Below are 19,419 nucleotides of genomic sequence, written 5' to 3'. Positions count from 1 at the left end.
CCAGGCCTTTTGAGCCTGGCTCTCTGGGGATGGGACCACTGTTCTGATTGTCTCAGAAGCAGTTTTGCAAAACTAAAAGAACAGCATATTCAACCCAGGCGATGTGTGTTTGTATCAGACAGATCTGGATTTGATCTGAGGAGTCACCAACACCTCTTAGCTTAACTATCTAGATCTTTGTGGGGTATGAATGAGACCAGGCATATGAAAGTGATATGTAATGTGCTATGAAATTGGAAGAACTAATCATTTTATTATGGTTCCTGATTTCCTCCCTAAAATCTTGGTTATTATACACGTGTTCATATCCTGTCTCTCTATTAAATGTTATATCTTTCAACCTGTTGCTTTCATTAGAAATCATCTGAAGATATTTTAAACAAGACTGATGCTCAGGAGCCAACTCTTAGATTCTCACTCATTTGTTCTGGGGTACAGCCCAGGTAGCAATACTTTTTAGAGCTCTCTCCCCAGAAAAGTAAAATGTATAGCTAGGGTTGAGAACAACTATGATAAATGAATCATATGAATACCTTATCCACTTCTAGCCATGATGTCTGCCTTTTGACCATGATTGTATAAATGAAATACCTCACTCATTTATTCACTCAATCACTTAATAAATATTTCTTCAGCATCTACTGTGTGTCTGGCATTGGTGGTAAAATTATTAACAAGACAGGTAACTTTTAGTACTTCCACAATTGTAAATGAAATCGTGTGTGGTTGTATGAGTATGTTTGCATTCATTTTAATGAGGAAGGAATCCATATCTTTTTTTCGTGATTTTAAGAATCACAGCTTTGCCCTCTCTCCCTTTCCTGTGGTTAGCAGTAAAATTCAGAAGTGCGTGTTCTGCCCTTTACATTGCAAAAACAAAGGGTAATTCCAAATGTCAGTTGAAATCATGATTGCACTCGCCTTCTTTAGTCTTCTTGTTCATCTGTAACACAGGACCAGCATTGTGCTCCTTAAAGTTTTTCCACATGAATGATTCTATTTCCCATTGTCATTTATTCCTTTTGATGAACTTCCTGTTTTTCTGTTGAACCATATGAGATCCCATTTAAAGCTATAGTACTCTGAAATAATAAAGCTTTTGTATTTGAAACAGTTAACCAAAGCACTAAATATTTGAAACATCAGGTCCCAAAATATGCTGGTTAACCTTCCTGCTGCCATGTTTTCAAGCGTCCCTTGGTCGCTGGTGACCCCCTGCGATAGGCCCATTGCCCTTTTTCTCACTCCCCTGTCTGCTCAGTAGATGCCACTGCTTGACTGTCCCTGCACTAACAATGAGCAGGGTTACATCCTCCCCAGAACAATCCTTCTAAGTGGCATTCCAGTCCCTTAGGTGCATGTCCTTATGTACCTATGATGACACCAACTTACCAGGAGTCTAGCCAGGTATCTCCCGGCCTCATCTCCCCTTCATTCCTCAACTGGATAGAAGTTTAGTTCTTTTCCCACTCTGCCTCAGAAAGCTCATCAGCTTCTGTGGCTTCAATTACCATGAAACTCACGGAAGTCTCAGATCAATAACTTCAGGTATGACCTCTCCTAACCCTAGACCCACATTTCCCATTCTCCTGAACATCTCCCCACAATTTCCCACAGATACTTCATACTCAATATGGTCAAACTGAATCTTTAATCCTACCTTCCTATCACACATCTTCATCCTCCTACTAGCCTAAGCTAAAGACCTTATACACTCTATCAATACCCCTTCCTTATCACCCTTTATATCCAGTTAGTTATCAAGGTCTCTCAATTCTACCTCCTCGGGTCTCTCAACTCTCTCCCCTCCTTTCTGTCCTCAGGGTCAGGGTCCCAGCAGGAAAGAGATGGAATACTCAGATGGGGATAATTGAGGAAAGAGAGTTATGAAGAGACTCAACACATAACATATGAGCAGGTTGCCATTAGGACATATGGGCCTAAAAAGTATGGGAAGGAGTAATTGACTATGAAGACTTTTTTATTTTTTTTTAATTTTTAGAGGAGAAAAAGTTTAATTTGGCTTACAGCTTCAGAGCTTCATTGGATGGTGGGCTAAATTTATAGTTCTGAGCCTGAGGTGAGGCAGAACATCAGGGTGGAAGGGCATGGCAGAGGAAAGCAGCTCAAGACATGGCAATAGGAAACAGAGAGAGGACTTCACTCACCTGAGAAAAAATATCAACCCAGAGGCACATCCCCAGTAACCTGCTTCCTCCAGTCACACCCTACCTGCCTACAGTTACCACCAGTTAATCTGTATCAGTGGATTAATATCAGTGACAGCTCTCATAATCCAATCATTTCACCTGTGAACATTCTTGCATTGCCTCATGCATGAGCTTTTGGGGTCACCTCATATCTAAACCATAACATTCTGCCCCTGTCCTCCCAAAACTCATGCCCATCTCACAGTGCAAAATACAGTTACTAAATTTCTAAGAGGTCCCATAGTCTTAATAGTTTCAGCATTAGCCAAAAGTTAAAGTTCAAAATTTCATTTGAGAGTCAAGGCAAACTCTTCACTGTGAGTTGAGATCAAAAGCAAGTTGCACACATGCAGTTTATTATGGCCCAGAGTAACATTTCCATTCCACAAGGAGAACTAGCAACATAAAAAAAGGAATGGGACCAAAGCAAGACCAAAGTTCCACAGGACAAACAAGTCTTGTAGTTCCATGTCCAGCATCTGGAGTACATGTCATTGTGATGTTACCTCAAAAGGGCATGTATCTCACCCCTGTGACCTTGCTGGTTGTAACCTACATGGCCTCTTTCTTGACCTGTCTCTGCTCAATTCCTGCAGCTTTCCATGGTAGACATCCCATGTTACTGAATCTCAGAGGTTTCCACTGCAGCTTAGGCTTCCTTCTTATATCTTCACATGTTGCCCTCTCAGGGGTTATCTGCAGGGATTCCAACCCTGCTACACTTTTCCTAGCCTGCCATTCTTTCCTTTGAAATCTTGGTGGAAACCTCCTAACTTTAGCATTCCTGCATCTCTGCAGAACCAGGACCATGTGACTGAAGCCAAGGTCTTATGCCATCTTCAGCAGTATCCGAGCATCCTGGGGCCACAACTGCAGTAACCTTTGAGTGCCCTGGTGACTGAGCCTAAAGAAACAGCTTCTTATACCACTCCCCCTTTTCCACACAAGCAAGGTACCCCCATGATCTTTCTCAAAGGAATTTTTACTTCTACACACTTGAACCTGAGATGTATTTGGTCTTGCCAATTCCCAAGATGCCCTCAAGTCATCTTCCCTATTGTTTCTGAGTAAAATACTTAGTATCTCTTTAGTGGCTATAATCTCTTCAACAACCACAACTTCATTAGCCCCAGTTTTACTTGCACTTTTCTGGCCAAACTGCAAGTCTTTCAAATCTTTTTGCTTTTCTTTCTGTTTCTTATTATCACAGTAAACTTGGCAAAAAAAAAAAAAAAAAAAAAAAAAAAAGTCACCAGAAATATCCATGCCACCCCCAAATGTTAGGCTGCCTTGAAATTTCCTCTGGCAGATTAATTAGTCCATTGCCTTTAAATTCAGCCTCACAGAAAGTCTCAGGACATGGACAAAATATAGACAACTTCTTTGCTAGAATGAAATATGAATGGCCTCTAGTCTAATTTTCAGTGAAGTCCTCCTTCTCCTCCAAAACCTCATGAACATAGTCTTTACTGTCCACAGTTCTATTGGCATTCTGGTCTTTCGAGCTTTCGCCAGAATTGATCATTAAGCTCCACTTGGAATATTCTAAAGCTCTTCCAGCTTGCATCTTTAAACTTCAAAAATTCTTCCTCGCATACACTATCTCCAAAGTCTTCTGAACCACATGGTCAAGTTAGCAATTGACCTCAGTACCAATTTCTGTTTCAGTTAGCTTTTTGTCACTGTGACCAAGAGACCTGAAAAGGACAACTTAAAGGAGGAAAAAGTTTATTTTGGCTTATGGTTTAGAGTTCCAGTTCATGGTTGGTTGACTCCATAGCTCTGGGCCCAAAGTGAGGCAGAACATTATAGCAAAAGGACATGGTGGAGAGAAGCAGCTCAGAACATGACAACCAGGAAACAGTGAATACAAAGTCTTATTCTATTTGTGCTGCCTTAACAAAATACCAGACACTGGATAACTCATATTTTAAAGGGATTATTTATCATAGTTCTGGAGGCTCAAAATTCCTAGGTCAAGAAACCTGCATCTCATGAGGGCCTTTATTCTGCATTATTCCATGGCAGAAGGCAGAAAGACAAGAGAATACACATGAGAGAGCAAGATGGAAGGGTGTTAAGCTCATTCTTTATAAGGATGTCTTTCCCACCAGAATTAACCCATTCCTGAGAGAGCAACATTAATCTATTTATGAGAGCAGAGCCCTCAAGATCTAATCATCAACTAATCTCAACACGGTTGCATTGGGGATTATGTTTATGTTTCATTTCTTTCTTCTTCTTTTTTTTTTTTTTTTTTTTTTTTTTTTTGGTACTAGAGATTGAACCCAGAAAGGGCATTTAATTACTGAGCCATGACTCCAGCCCTTTTTATATTTTTATTTAGAGACGGGGTCTCACTAAATTGCTGAGGCTGGCTTTGAATTCACAATCCTCCTGCTTCAGCATCTCCAGCTGCTGGGATTACAGGCATGCACCACCGCACCTGGCCTAGGATTATGTTTCTAATACATGAACCTTAAGAGATACATTCAAATCATAGCATTAAAATATAGCAAAAGTTATAGCTGTGGTAACACACCTGGGACAGAAACTGTAACCTTTCATGAATAACAAAACTGTACTTTGGCAAGAAGGGAATTGAGGGATAAATAATCCAAATTTTCTTTCCTCCTATACCCACTTTCTGTCAATGCCACCCACTTGCCAAACCCAGCCAGAAGCCAATGGGCCAAGGAGCCATTTTGATGCAATTCCTTTGATGCTGAAGGGTGGACACAAATGGGAAAAGATGGGGAAGCACTAAAGAACACATGAAAACAATTTATCACACTGCCATAGGTCAAGCTTGTACCTTCTCTCTTCTGAACAGTTACAGAAGCTGGTATTCCTACTTTCTTTTAAAAAATTTATTTTATTTGTTCTAATTAGTTGTACACAACAGTAGAATGCATTTATACATTTTGGTAGATCATAAATAGAGTGTAAACTCTCATTTTTCTGATTATACATATTCCTACTTTCATCACATCCCTTCTCTATATATTCTTATATTGCCATTGAATGTTTTTCCTACAAATCAAAAAGAAACCAACATAGCGGTTATTTTAGCAAAACAATTATGATCATTGTCGATCATTGGTTCAAAAACCTTCACCAAGTTCATTATGTAGTAAGGGCAAACTTTACTGCCATAAATAAAACTTCCCCACTCTACTTCAGTCACCCACAACTCATCCATTTCAGTCTATGTAGTTTTATCCAATCACATTGGGTTATTAATAATCCCCCAATACATCATATAGATCCATTCTATCTCCCCTCCCCCAATTATGCTTTTTTCCTTGGGGGAAGTGATTCTTCTTACATTCCTCACATCATCTCTTCTACCTGTAGAATTACAGAATTTCTGCTTATTCTTTACCATTCCCCAAAGCCCAACTAAATGCCATTGTCTCTGTTAAGATTCCTTTCAGAATTGTTCCCTCCTTGCTGTCCATCCAGTTGTCTTGCACTTAGGACTTGTGCTGCACTTAGACCGGGATCTGTGTCTTCCCTTCTAGACTGTGTGCCTAAGAGCACTGTGCCTGATTCATCTAAATGCTAGGTGAGAACCGAAGCAGAGTTTTCTGAAGCTTAAGTCCCCAGAGATGTATTCACTGAATTCAGTCCCCAAAATGAATCCATCTCGCCAGTGGCTTATCGGGTTTTATCTGTGGAAAACTTTTATTTAAAGATTATTTTTAGAGGAGTGTTAGCTTTGCAAAAATTGAGGGGAATGTACAGAGCAATTTCAAATATTCCCTGCACCCATATGCACCCCCTTGTCCACTATCAATATCCCCTAGTACAGTAGCATATTTGTTACAATTGGTCAACCTACATTCACACCCGAAATTCATGGTTTACATAAGGGTTCATTCTTGGTTTTGTACGTTCTATGGATTTTAACAAATGTGTAATGGCACACAGCCACCATTACAATATCATACAGAGTAGTTTCACTGTCCTAAAAATTCTCTACACTTTCTTTATTCTTCCAACTTTCTCCCCCAAGCCCTGATCTTTCTACTGTTTCCATACTTATATTTTTTCAGAATGTCATGTATTTGTTTCCTCCGTACCTTTTCATTTCTTTTTAATGTTGAATAATATTCCATTGCCTGGTTGTATCACAATTTATCCATCTGCCTACTTAAAGACATCCTGGTTGCTTCTAAGTTTTGGCAATTATGAATAATGCTGCTATATCTACCCATGAGTTGGTTCTCATGTGGAAATAAGTTTTCAACTTCTTTGGGTAAATAACCAGGAGCAAAATTGCTGGATTATAAGGTAAGAATATGTTGAGTTTTGTAAGAAACCAATAAACGCTCTTCCGAAGTGACTGTACCATTTTACATTCCCTCTAGCAATGAATGTGAGTTCCTTTTGTTCCACATCCTTGCCAGCATTTGATGTCATCAGTGTTCTGGATTTTGATCATTCTTACAGTGGCATCTCATTGTTGTTTTAATTTGCATTTCCCTGAGGACTTCTGATTTGGAGAATCTTTTTATATACTTATTTGACATTTGTGTATCTTCTTCAGTGAGGTGTCTATTAAGGTCTTTGGTGCATTCTAATTGTATTATTTGTTTCTTATTAACAAGTTTCATGAGTTCTTTACATATTTTGGACAACATTCCTTTATCAGATGTGCCTTTGGCAAATATTTCCTTTCAGCTTGTAACTTTTTTTTTTCATTCTTCAGACAGTATCTTTCAAGAACAGAAGTTTTAAATTTTATTTTAAAGAATTAGACTTTTATTTTTAGTTGTTGATGGACCTTTATTTTATTCATTTATTTATATGTGGTGCTGAGAATTGAACCCAGTGTCTCACACATGCTAGGCAAGTGCTCTACCACTCAGCCACAACCCCAGTCCAAGAAGTTTTAAATTTTAATGAAGTGAACTTTATCAATTCTTCTTTCATGGATCATACATTTGTTGTTATGTCTAAAAAGACATCATCAATCCCAGCATCATCTATGTAATCTGAAAGCTTTATAGTTTCATGTTTATGTTTAGGTCTGTGATCCATTTTGCATCAATGTTTATGAAGGATGCAAGGTCTCCTGTGTCTAGATTCATTTGTTTGCCTGTAGATGTCCAATTGTTCCAGCACCATTTGTTGAAATGATTCCCTTTTGTCAATTCTATTGCTTTTACTCTTTTTTGTAAAGATTAGTTGAAAATATATAGATATTCATATATATACAGATGAAGATATTAAATATATCTATTGAATATACACACATATATAAAATATGTATGTATATGGATATACTTTTTATTCTTTTCCATTAATCTATTTGTCTATTCTTCTGCCAATACCATATGGTCTTAATGACTACAACCTTATAATAAGTCTTAAAGTCAATCCTCCAATTTAATTCTTCTCCTTCAATATTGTTTTGGTTATTCTGAGTCTTCTGCCTCTCCATGTAAACTTTAAAACCACCACAATTTGCTGGCATATATATTGAAAATGCATCTAATTTATATATCAAGTTGAAAGAACTAGCATCTTAACAATATAGAATTTTACTAACCATGAACATGGAATATTTCTCCACTTTAAATTATTTAGTTTTTTGATTTCCTTATAAAGATCTTGTACATACTTTGTTACACTTATACCTAGGTGTTTTATTTGGGGTGTCCATATGTAAATTGTATTATTTTTGTCTTAATGTATTTTCTGTTACTATAACAGAATATCTGAAACTTAGTTATTTCTAAAGAAAAAAGGTTTATTTAGCTCATAGTTCTAGAAGTCCATGTGCATGCTGATAGCATCTAGTGAGGGTCTGATGCTGCTCCATGAAGAACAAAAAAGCAGAGGGCAATTAGGCATGTGCAAAGATAGAGTGAGGGGGCAGAAAGAAGCTGACCTTCTTTATTACAAACTACTCTTGAAATAACCAACTCCGTCTCTTGAGAACTACATTTATCCTTTCATAAGGATGGATACCCCACATGACCTAATTACCTGTTGAAGGTGCACCCTCTCAATGCAATTGCATTAGGAATTAAATCTGACCAGGAACTTTGACAGGAACAATCACATGCAAATGACAGCAATTTAATTACAAACTCTAATTGTTCATTGCCGCTGTATTGGAAAATAATTCACTTTTGCATATTAACCTTGTGAATTTACTAAAATTGCTTCATATTCAGGGTGCTTTGTTTTGCTTTAGCTTTGTTGTTGCTTCTTATCTATCTTTCCAGTTTCTGTATAGACAACCACATTATCTGCAAAGAGAGCTACTTCTTCCTTCATAATCAGTGTGTGTGTGTGTGTGTGTGTGTGTGTGTGTGTGTTTACATTTAATTTCCTTATCTTATTACATTAGCTATAAAAGGAGTGATGAGAGGGAACATCCTTGCCTTGTTCTTGATCCTAATGAGAAAGCTTCTAATTTTTCACAACTAAATTTGATGTGAAAAACAGGTCATCTATAGATGTGTTTTATCCAATTGGGGAAGTTCCTCTCTATTCCTAGTTTGCAAAGAATTTTTATCATGAATATGAATTAGAAATCTAATACATATTTATGATATTCTACATCTATTGATATGATTGTGTGATCTTTTTTTTATATCTTAGCTTATTGGTGTGAATGAATTACTTTGATTTATTTTCAAATGTTGACCCAGTTTTTCACACTTGGATCAAATCATACTTGGTCATGTTTTATAATTCTTTTTATACATTGTTGGATTTGATTTAGTATTTTGTTGAGTATTTTTTGCATAATTGTTCATTAGAGTTATTGTTCTGTAATTCTCTTTTCTTGTAATGCCTTTGTCTAGTTTTACTATTAGAGTGGTGCTAGTTCCCAGAATGAATTAGGAAGTATTCCTTCTGCCTTTATATTCTGAAAGAAGTTGTGGAGAATTGGTGTAATTTCTTCTTTGAATGTTTGGTAGAATTTACTAATACCCTCACTGATGCCTGGTGCTTTCTGTTTTGGAAGGTTATTAATGAATTATTGATTAAATTTATTTAACATATATATAGATCTATTTATATTTTCTATTTCTTTCTGTGTGTTTTTTTTCAGGTTGTATTTTTTAAGAAATTAGTATATTACAAAAAGACCATCAAGTTGTGAGCATAATATTCTTCGTAATATTTATTATCCTTTTAATGTTCTTGGGATATATAGTGATGTTTCTTCTTTCATTTCTGTCCTCTTTGTTTCCTCAATTAGTTTGACTGAGGCTTCTAAATTTTATTACTCTTTTCAAGGAACCGACTTCTGGGTTCATTAATTCCCTCTGCTCATTTCCTGTTTTCAATTTCATTGATTTCTGCTCTAATTTTCATTTTTATTTTCTACTGCTTACTTTGGATTTAAATTGCTCTTCTTTTTATAGTTTTAAAAAGTGGTAACTTGAATGATTGATTTTTAGATCTTTCTTTTTAATAGATGCATTCAATGCTATAAATTCCCCTCTAAGCATTCCCCTTCTGCACCCCACAATTTTTGGTAAGTTATGAATTAATTAAAATGATTTGTAAATTTCACTTGATATTTGTTCTTTGATATGTGTTATTTAGAAGTGTATTATTTAATCTCCATATATTTGTTAGCTTTCCATTACTGATGTATTGTTTTAATTCTGTTTGCCAAGAGCATACATTATATAATTTCTATTGTCTTAACTTTACTTCAGGTTTGTTTTATGACCCAGAATGTGGTCTGTCTTGGTGAATGTTCCATGTGAGCTTGTTAAGAGAGTGTTTTGGGAGTTGGAAGTATAACTCAGTGATAGAGCACTTGCCTAGCATATGTGAAAACCTGGGTTCAATTCTCAGTACCATGAAAAAAGTACGTATTTTTGTTGTTGCTGGTTGAAGTAGTCCATAGATATCAATTATACACTCATTGAAGTTCATTGAAGGTGTTGCAGCTCAACCACGTCCTAACTTATTTTCTGCTTGCTGGATCTATCCATTTCTGTGAGAGAGGTGTTGAAGTCCCCAACTATAATACTAAATATATCCACTTCTTCTTGCAGCTCTACTCATTTTTGTATTTTGAGACTGTGATGTTGGGTGCATATATATTATTTAATTTTCTTGGAGAATTAATCCCTTTATTGCTATGTAATGTCCCTGTTTATCCCTTATAATTTTCCTTGCCTTGAAATCTGTTCTACCTCAAATTAATATAGTGACTCCTGCTTTCTTTGGATTAGTGTTTTCATGGTAGAGTCTTCTCTATACATTTACTTTTAATCTACATGCATTTTTATATGTAAAGTGAGTTTCTTGTAGACAACATATAATTGGGTCTTATGTTTTGATCCACTCTGACAATTTTGTCTTAATTTATACATTCAGGTAATTTACTTTCAAAGTGATTATTGATATATTTAGATTAATATTTGCCATACTCATTACTGTTTTCTATTTGCTGCTTTTTTCTGTTTTTATTTTGTCTTTTACCCTTTTCCACCATTTGTGCTTTTAATTAGCATCTTATGTAGTTCCACGTTCTCTCCTTTCTTAGCATATTAATTGTACTTCTTCACTCTTTTCAGTGGCTGCCCTTTACAAGTCCAAGTGCACTTTCATTTAACACTGTACCACTTCACAGGTGGTGTGAGTACTTTATAACAACAAAAAAATTCCAGTTCCTTCCACTTGTCCCTTGTATGGTTGCTCTCATTCATTTCATTTACTTGTAAGAATAACTCAATGAATATATGTATCTATATAAAGATAAATGCATAACCATACATAATTGAATTCTTTATTGTTATTATGATTTTGAACAAACTGTTATATGTTAGGCTAATCAACAATAAGAAAAGTTAAGGGGTTTTTTTTTTTACTTTCATTTAGTTCTTCTACAGTGTTCTTCTTTCTTTTATGTAAATCAGAGCTTCTAGTTTATATTTCTCTTCTAAGGAAATTCTTTTAAAGTTTATTGCCAGGCAAATTACCAGCAACAAATTTTTAATTTATTTGTCTGGGAAAGTATTTATGTTCTATTTGTTTTTGAAGGAAAATTTCACAGGGTACAGATTTCCAGATTGGTAGGGGTTTTTTTCTTCTCTCAATTTTAAATATATCACTCCACTTTCTTCCTGCTTTCATGGTTTCTGAGAAGTCTGATGTAATTCTTATCTTTGCTTCTCTGTAGGGAAGGGTTTTTCCATCCTTTGGCTTCTTTCAGGATATATTTTTTTCTTTGATGTTCTGTGCTTGATCTATCTATCTAGATGTAGGTTTTCTTTATATCTGTCCTTCTTAGTGTTTCCGAGCTTTAGAATCTAACATTAATTTGGGGGCTATCTTCGTCATTATTAATGGATGTTTCAGTGATTTCTCCTCTTCTACTTTTCTTTCTTCTCCTGGTATTCCCATTACCTATATGTTATACCTTCAATGTTGATCCACATTTCTTTGACATTCTGTTCTGCTTTTTACAGTCTCTGTTTTTCAATTTGGGAAGTTTCTACAGAGAATTCTTAAACTTTGAGATCCCTTAGTCAGCTGTGTCTAGTCCACTAGAATTTCATAAAAGGCATTCTTCATTTCTGTTAGTATTTCTCATCTCTAGCATTTCCCTTTGACTCTTTCTTAGGAATTCCATCACTCTTCTTACTTGCCCATATGTTCTTGCATGCTCTCTATTTTATCATGAGGGCCCTCAGCATATTAGTTGTGGTTTCTTTAAACTCCCAGTCTGATAAGTCCAACAAATCTGGTTCTGACGTTTGCTCTCTCTTCAATTTGTTTTGGCTTGTTTGTTTGTGCTTTTTTTTTTTTTTTTTGTTATTTTCCTTCGGGTATGCTTTGTAATTTTTCTTGTTTGCAGATAATAATGATGTAGTAGGTAAAAGTAAATGCTGTAAAGAGGCTTTTAGTAATTTGTTAGGGTTTGGGGATAGGAGAAGTGTTCTATAGTCCCATGATTATGTCTCGGTGACCCTGTACCTCTGGACTGTGAATTTTATAAGAATTTATTGGGGGTTTTCCTATGCTTTTAGGTGGAATAGGAGGACAACAGTGGGCTAGAGTCAGGCATTTCTCTTCCCCAACGTCAATTAGGCTCTGATAAAACCATGGAGGGTTAGGCTCTGATTATCTAGCTTCTCCTGAGTGTCCTGCTTTCTTTCTTCCTTTCTTCCTTTCTTTCTTTCTTCCTTCCTTCCTTCCTTTCTTTCTTTTTTCTTTCTTTCATTCTTCCTTTCTTTTTTCAAAATGAACAATTTATTTGCCTATAAAAGATTTCCTAATTTTTTTATTGTTTGTTCTATTTAGTTATACATGACAGCAGAATACATTTTGACTCATTGTACACAAGTGGAGCACAACATTTCATTTCTCTGGTTGTGCACGATATAGTCACACCATTTGTGCAATCATATGTGTACATAGGGTAATGATGTTTGTCTCATTCCACTGTCTATGTTTCAAAATGATTCTTTTACCTCCCCTCAGCCAGACACCTGTGAAGATTTTTCTCTGATATTTATTGTCAGAACCTAGTCAAGTTCCTGGAGGTACAACTCACAAAAGTATAGGGCCCCCAGTCTGTCTGGGTTCCTCTAAAGTTTGTAGCTCTCCTATTTGTCCACTCCGAGCCTTCAGCAATTCACCCCTCCAGTTCAGGGCTTCCTGCCCCAGTAATTGTCCCCAGAGAGGTCTCTGTTCTGAGATGCCATGGTTCTCTGTGTGCGCCTGTCTGCTGTCCACTTTGGGGTCTGTAGTTAGCCCTGTGACCTTACTTCTTTTAAGGATCTGAGTTCTGCTTTTCAGCTTCACCGAGCCTCCCAGGAGTAAAGGGTTTTATCACAAGTTTTGATAACGATAAGAATTCTAGGTATCAGGGCAAGTCAGTTAGAGGGGCAAGTATCTACTGCCCCTCAAATTTCACCACTAGTTCCCTCCCTGACTTACTAGAAAATGAGCTTATTTAGGATAAACCTAAGCAGCACTGTTCTTTCAGCATACTGTTCAAGGGAGGATAGAAAGAAAAGAACTGCACTAATATAAAAGGACTGTTTCATGATTGTTTATTCAGTATGTGGTGAGGTGATTAAGGAATTTTCACACACACACACACACACACACACACACACACACACACAGAGTTGATCTGTGCCAACTATTTGAACTGTGTCAAAATTCTGTAAATATAATTTAGCTCCAAGTAAATTCAGAATGCCAAAGGGTAATTATGAATGTGACAAATCAGTGGATCCAGTTCAAAAGGCAAAAGAACGTTCGAACTAGAAGGGATCACACAGGTCATTTAGTCCAACCCTTCGACTCCTATGTGGAGAAACTAGGGTACAGATAGGTCATCACCTACCCGAGTGCACACAGTCCCCTAAGGGAACTCAGGCCACAGGACTCCCAGTGCTTGATAAGAGGATGACTTACAAATCACATGAGCCCAGAGTAAACAATGAGAAAGTCAAGTTTACAAAATCCATCCCCATTACCCTGGGAGCAGACTCTGACCTGTGATATTAGTCAGAATTCCATTGTTGCGACAAAATACCTGACATATAAGAAATTTTTTCAGAGATTTCAGGCCATGGTCAGCTGACTGTGCTGCTTTTGTGCCTGTGGCAAGGTAGACTATCATGGCAGGAAGTGTGTGGTAGAGCAAAACTAGTTAACTCATGGTGGCCAGGAAGCAGAGAGAAGAAAGGGCAGGGTCCCAGGATTCCCTTCTAGGAATGTCCCCAGTGAACCAACCTCCTTCTACTGCCTCTCAGTAGTGCCACAATTAAACCCTTAAACATGAGCCAAACCATAACACCTTCTTAGGAAGCTGGAATCTTGAAGGGCAAACTAAGCTGATCATATCAGGTCCCCCATGCTCACTTGTAGAGGGGAAGTGAGTGGAGAGGAGTGAGGAAAACAGGGACTGCCCTGGGAGTAAACACAAGTGGAGAAAAGATAGAGAAAGGGAGCGGGCGGGTGATGAGGAGAAGAAAGAGAAGCCAAAAAGGATGGGTAAAATTCAATTCCGTTTGACTTTGCCCATAGTTCATGGGGCTTGTTTTACTCATTTATTTATTCATTGCTCAGCACATATTTACAAAGAGTTACTCTTTACTAGGTTTCAATTCAGCAGAAAGTTCCTAGTCATAGTTTAGTACAGACTCTCCAGTGCTGGAGATTTCACCTTGTCCAGCCGCTCAAAGCAGAGGCCAGACCTTTCCTACACACTAACACTGCAAGAAAGAAGTTTGCTTTCCGTGCTAAGCATTAGTCTCTCTGTGAAATGAAGTCATTCAGCAGTGTGCCTTACCCGCTCCCAACATTTCTGTCTTCCACTTTCCCTCCAGGAGAGTCAGCCCCACGTTATTGGTTTCTGCAGTCTCTGGAATCCAGGCCAAGCGAAAAGCCTGAATCCAAAGGGGATAATCGTCAGATGGTGCAGACTCTATACCAGGGATCATGAGCTCCTTTCTCCCTCTGGCTAGGCCCCAACCTTCAAGTCTCAAACATTCACATGGCACAGGTTTGCATATTCCCATGCCAGTCTAACATGTTTGACTCCTGCTGAACTTTGGGGACAGAGTGATCTTTTCACATCACAAAACAACCCAGCCCTTTAAGAAGGACACGGGACTAAAACACTAGCCTCTAATTTATATTGTCACTATCACATGACCAGCAATGCAAACATTCCATTGTTCAAGACAAGGAAGATTGGAGTTCCCTCCAAAAGGAAGTTACCATGGAATTCATTCACCAGACATATATGTGTTAATAAATAACCAACTCAGCCGAAATCTCCCACTTAGACTCTCTTCAGAGGTCTCCTGGAATAAAAGGATCCAAAATCAGGATTTGGGAATCTTATTTTTGCTTTTGTTCCATCTTCCCATAGCAAAATTTTAATGCATTAATTTAACTTTCTCCTTGATAAGGCTTCTTCTGAGTCAGACTTTCCCAACTCTGCTCCTCCTTGAAACCTAAAAGAAAACAACTAGAATTCAGATAGTTCTGGAACAACAGTTTTCAGAGCACATGAAGGCAACATTATGGATTACCTATGGACAAAAACAAAGTGAATAAATACAATAAAAACAAATAAATTCACAATCCTGGGCTGGCTGCCCCTTGCAGAATTCTGGAACTCTACCCCTTTTGAATAACATTCCCACCAATGTAAACTCATTCTCCATTCTTTCCAAGGACTCCTCTGGGCAACATTCCCATTTCTTCTTCTTGGCATTTCCTGGTGACCCTCTCTGTCCTCCCAGGTCTGAGCATACCTTTGGCTGACACCCAGCCCAGATTGCTAAGAAAGGAAATCTGTCACCAGGAAACCGTCATCCAAGGACTTGGCTTACAAACCAGTGCTCTCAGGGCTCCTTCAAATTCTCATGAGGGTGTACCATGGTAACCTTCCTAGGAGAAGCTTTTAAAGTACCTATTATTTAACCTTAAAGAAGGCCTCAGTTGGCAAGGCATGCATCATCGCCACTAATATTGCAGGTTGAAACATCAATTTCACTTTAGCTCCTCAAGTATGAACAGGCAGAATCAAAAAACAAACAAACAAAAAAATTGACCACTCCTTTTATCAGAGACAGAAAGATGTAAAGCACAAGGATGCAGAGTCGATCCTGGCTCATTTAAATCACAGCTGTGACCTTGGCAAGTTACTTTATCCTGCTGGGCCTTCCTTCTCTAACCTCTACAACGTGGGGAAAATAATAGTGTGATCCTCTTGGGACTCTTATCAGGATTAATCGAGTTAGCACATGGGATGGTTTAGAAAGGTACGAACACAGAACATTCGCTCAGGAAACGCAGTTATCACTGTTATTCCTGGGAGGATCCTAAAGAAAAGAAAAATACAAATGATAATGTTATAAGTGGGATCCATCCAGATGTAGAGAGTAAAGAACTATCTGGAAAATTCAGGACAAAAGGCATTTTGGAGGAAAAGTATAAACGGGGTGGGGAGCTTTCTTCACTTACCCAGAGAGGTGGACTACAGTTTTCCAGCTCCTAAGACACCTGCTGCCTGGGACTGACTGGTTGAAATCCCAGAAGGGGCAGATGCAGGGGTCGTGGGCAGCAGCCCTTATTTCAGCTGACCACTTTCAAGTGACTTCGCAAGGTGAGAGGAGGAGAGAGGTGAGGAGTGTGTCTGGTTTTTTCCATCTGTTCTTAATGCTCCCTCTTCCACAAAGAGGGGCAACTGTGACAGGGTGTTTTTGCCCTTTGAGTCACCTTGGCGACCTGAATTCCTTGACTCTTCCAGGAAATGCTAAACAAAATAAATTTACTGAGCTGGCACTCCTTTTAGTTTTGCTTCTTCAATGACTGGCTGGTGCTTTTCAAGAAAAGTGTCTCTTACGGCTTAAAATGTATTTCAGACACCTACGACATGTACTTAGTAACATCAAGTGAAAGAATCTTAGAAGAGTTGATAAAGCAAGCATGAAAACCCAGCTGTGTTCAGTGTAGAGACTTCTGATGACAGGTACACCATGGAACATAAATAGTTGGTCAAATTGACTTAAAAGTCCTTGTAGGAAAAGGTAAAATGGAGGGAGGAAGAGGATAGGAGGGAAGATGAGAGGAAGGGAAGTCTGTAGGCCAGGACCACTTTATGGGTACATGGCCAATGCACAGGTAGAGGGCCCAGTGCTCAGAAGAGAACCCTGTGCTCAGGGTACAGTGCATGGACCTCACTGTCTGGAAATCCTCGATTAATTTTGTAAAAATCCAATAGGACAAAATCTAATAGGACCTGAGACAGAGTCTCAGTGCCCTGCTCCTTGGTTCCCACCCAGCAGCTGCTGCTACCCTCTGCCCCCGGCAGGGATCTGGTCACAAACCCAGAGAGGGCCAGGCTCGATCATGTGCCCAGGCACAAGGCAGTCAGGCACCCTCAAGGTCTGCATTTTCCTAGCACAAGGGATGCACCCTTAAACAGTATATAAAAACCACTGTAACAAGTCAAGAGAGACACGGTGGTTGAAAGGAACTAGCTTTTTCTCTGTATCATTGGGCCACTGACTGGCGCTCACCTTTTTTTTTTTTTTTTTACATTAAATTAATAGCCAGGCCCAGTGGCATATGCCTGTAGCTACTTAGGAGGCTGAGATGGGAAGATTACTTGAGACTAGGAGTTCAAGACCAGCCTGGACCACAGAGTGAGACCCCATCTCAAAATTAACTAACTTAATTAAATCAACTCTACCAGTTTCTTAGCAGTAAACCTCTACAGAAAAACAGGGAAACCAAATGAACAGACCTAATGAACAAGTTGTTATCTAAGTGACCCATCCATCAAGCCAGTTCTGATGTTAGTCATTTATACCCATACTGAAGTCCATCTTTAGCTCACTAATTATAGAAGACAAGTTAGTTCTTATGGGAGATTAAAAAAAAAAAAAAGCCTGAAAAAATTGAGACAAGTGGAAATTTGTTGGAGATATTAAATAAAAATTGTAGGAAGCTATTGTTTTGAAATAGGTTCCCATACTGAGCCCCAACAAAACAGACTAAAAATCAAAATGGCATCAGCCATTCTTAAGATCCATCACATCAAAGCAAAATTATTATCTTTCCTTCAGCAAAAGTAGGAGAAATAACAGTCATATTTCCTAAACAAACCAACCATCATGACAGTGAAGTTCCCTCTTCTTTAATTCTTATATCCTTTTTTTAAGATACGCAGCTGTTCACAGTATCTGTATTCACTAATTCTTATATTCTTTTAACCCTTAGAAAAAGTAATCTGAAATCTTCTAGTATTAATCAGTTATATTTCTACTGTTCTGTCTCCATTCCGCCTTACAAGGAAAGTAACTTTGAAATGACCAATTTTCTTTTTGTTCCCTGTTTTTGTTTGTTTGTTTTCAACCCTTTTCTCTCAATAAAAGCAAACTCCTTTGTTTAGCCCATTGGGGCATATATTCTAATATCATAGAATGAAGCATTTCCTGGTTTTAGAATAAAAAATAAAAGCAATTAAAATCTTTAAATTTAGTAAATTTGTCCTTCAAGGTATCATTTGCGTATAATATATTTTCCTTCTATTTTTTTCTTTCCTCTCCATGGTTTGTTTTTTTTTTTGTTGTTGTTGTTGTTTTACTTTGTTTTTTTATACTAACAGGGATACACAGCACAGGATTGTTCACATGGGCTTTCTCTGACTCTGCTTTTCAGAGTGGAAACAGAATCCTGTGTTCCATCATTCTGAGCCACCATCAGGGTCCTTCCATAATCAACTACGACGATGAGAGTGGGAAGACGTGTGTGCACATTGCGGCAGCTGCAGGCTTCAGTGACATTATTAACGAACTGGCAAGAGTCCCCGAGTGTAACCTGCAAGCCCTGGATGTGGATGACAGGTATCCATGGCAACACAGAAAGTGCTGGGAACAATCAGACATCTTCCCTGAATGCAAATCATAAAATAAAGATATTCAAGGAGTTATCCTATATGACTACAACCTTCTTGCCTGTAATACACATATGTCTGTGACAATAAAATCTGCTCTATTTTAGTAAGAGAAGGAAAAATCATTGTTGTGGAGAGAAATACTATGACTAGGTATTGTCAGATTTTCCACTTTTCGCTGAATGTTTTCATTGTTCTCAGAAGGTTTTCTGTAGATTGGTTTCCTGTTCTATGCCCTTTTCTCAACTGTAGGTTTTATTTTCTTCATTCCTGCATTATATCATAATATCAACAAATTTTTGTTACCCAGAGATGAGCATAAGTGAAGCTTTGTATTCAGAACTAGTGGGCTTCTAGAACTGGAGGGACTGTCTCAGGTTTTGTTCAGTCATTGAAATGTATTGTCTGGAAAGGAAACTGGGTCCAGGAAGGTAAAAAGACTTATCTCAGAGCTAGTGAGCAACTCAATGAATATTTGTAACTCTGTCTTTCCAGATTTAGAGTTTTTTACCTACTCTCTCTTAACTTTTGTTTTCCTTAGGCATTGAGTTGATGAACATGTAAGAAAAATATAACAACAAACAAGACTATTGAATATAAATAGAAGTTTTGCACAGTTTTTTTTTTTTTTTTTACTCTCTTCTACTGAAGTGCAGAATTAGTCACCCACTTATCATGATGTTAGATGTCCCAAGAAAGCACTTCCCCTCACACCAGAAATTCTTGTAACAGGGAAAGAATTTTGGGGTTCCACATAGCTCTCAGAAGCTAGAAGTGGTTGACATGATGATT

General features: G+C 37.9%; 1 protein-coding gene across 3 annotated transcripts in view; it reads left to right on the top strand.

The window, feature by feature from the left end:
- The window catches only part of Ankrd55 (ankyrin repeat domain 55), a 99,712-nt gene that overhangs the window by 56,339 nt on the left and 23,954 nt on the right, over positions 1–19,419 (top strand). For all 3 annotated transcript variants that reach the window (XM_047556414.1, XM_047556412.1, XM_047556415.1), the window contains exon 8: positions 18,393–18,577. In XM_047556414.1, the coding sequence (XP_047412370.1) occupies positions 18,393–18,577 (185 nt within the window). The remainder of the gene's footprint in view (positions 1–18,392; positions 18,578–19,419) is intronic.

The sequence above is a fragment of the Sciurus carolinensis genome, chromosome 6 (assembly GCF_902686445.1).
Source record: "Sciurus carolinensis chromosome 6, mSciCar1.2, whole genome shotgun sequence".
NCBI classification, from domain to species: domain Eukaryota; kingdom Metazoa; phylum Chordata; class Mammalia; order Rodentia; family Sciuridae; genus Sciurus; species Sciurus carolinensis.
The sequence above is the reverse complement of the archived record's forward strand: the minus strand, read 5'-3'. Positions and strand labels throughout refer to the sequence as shown.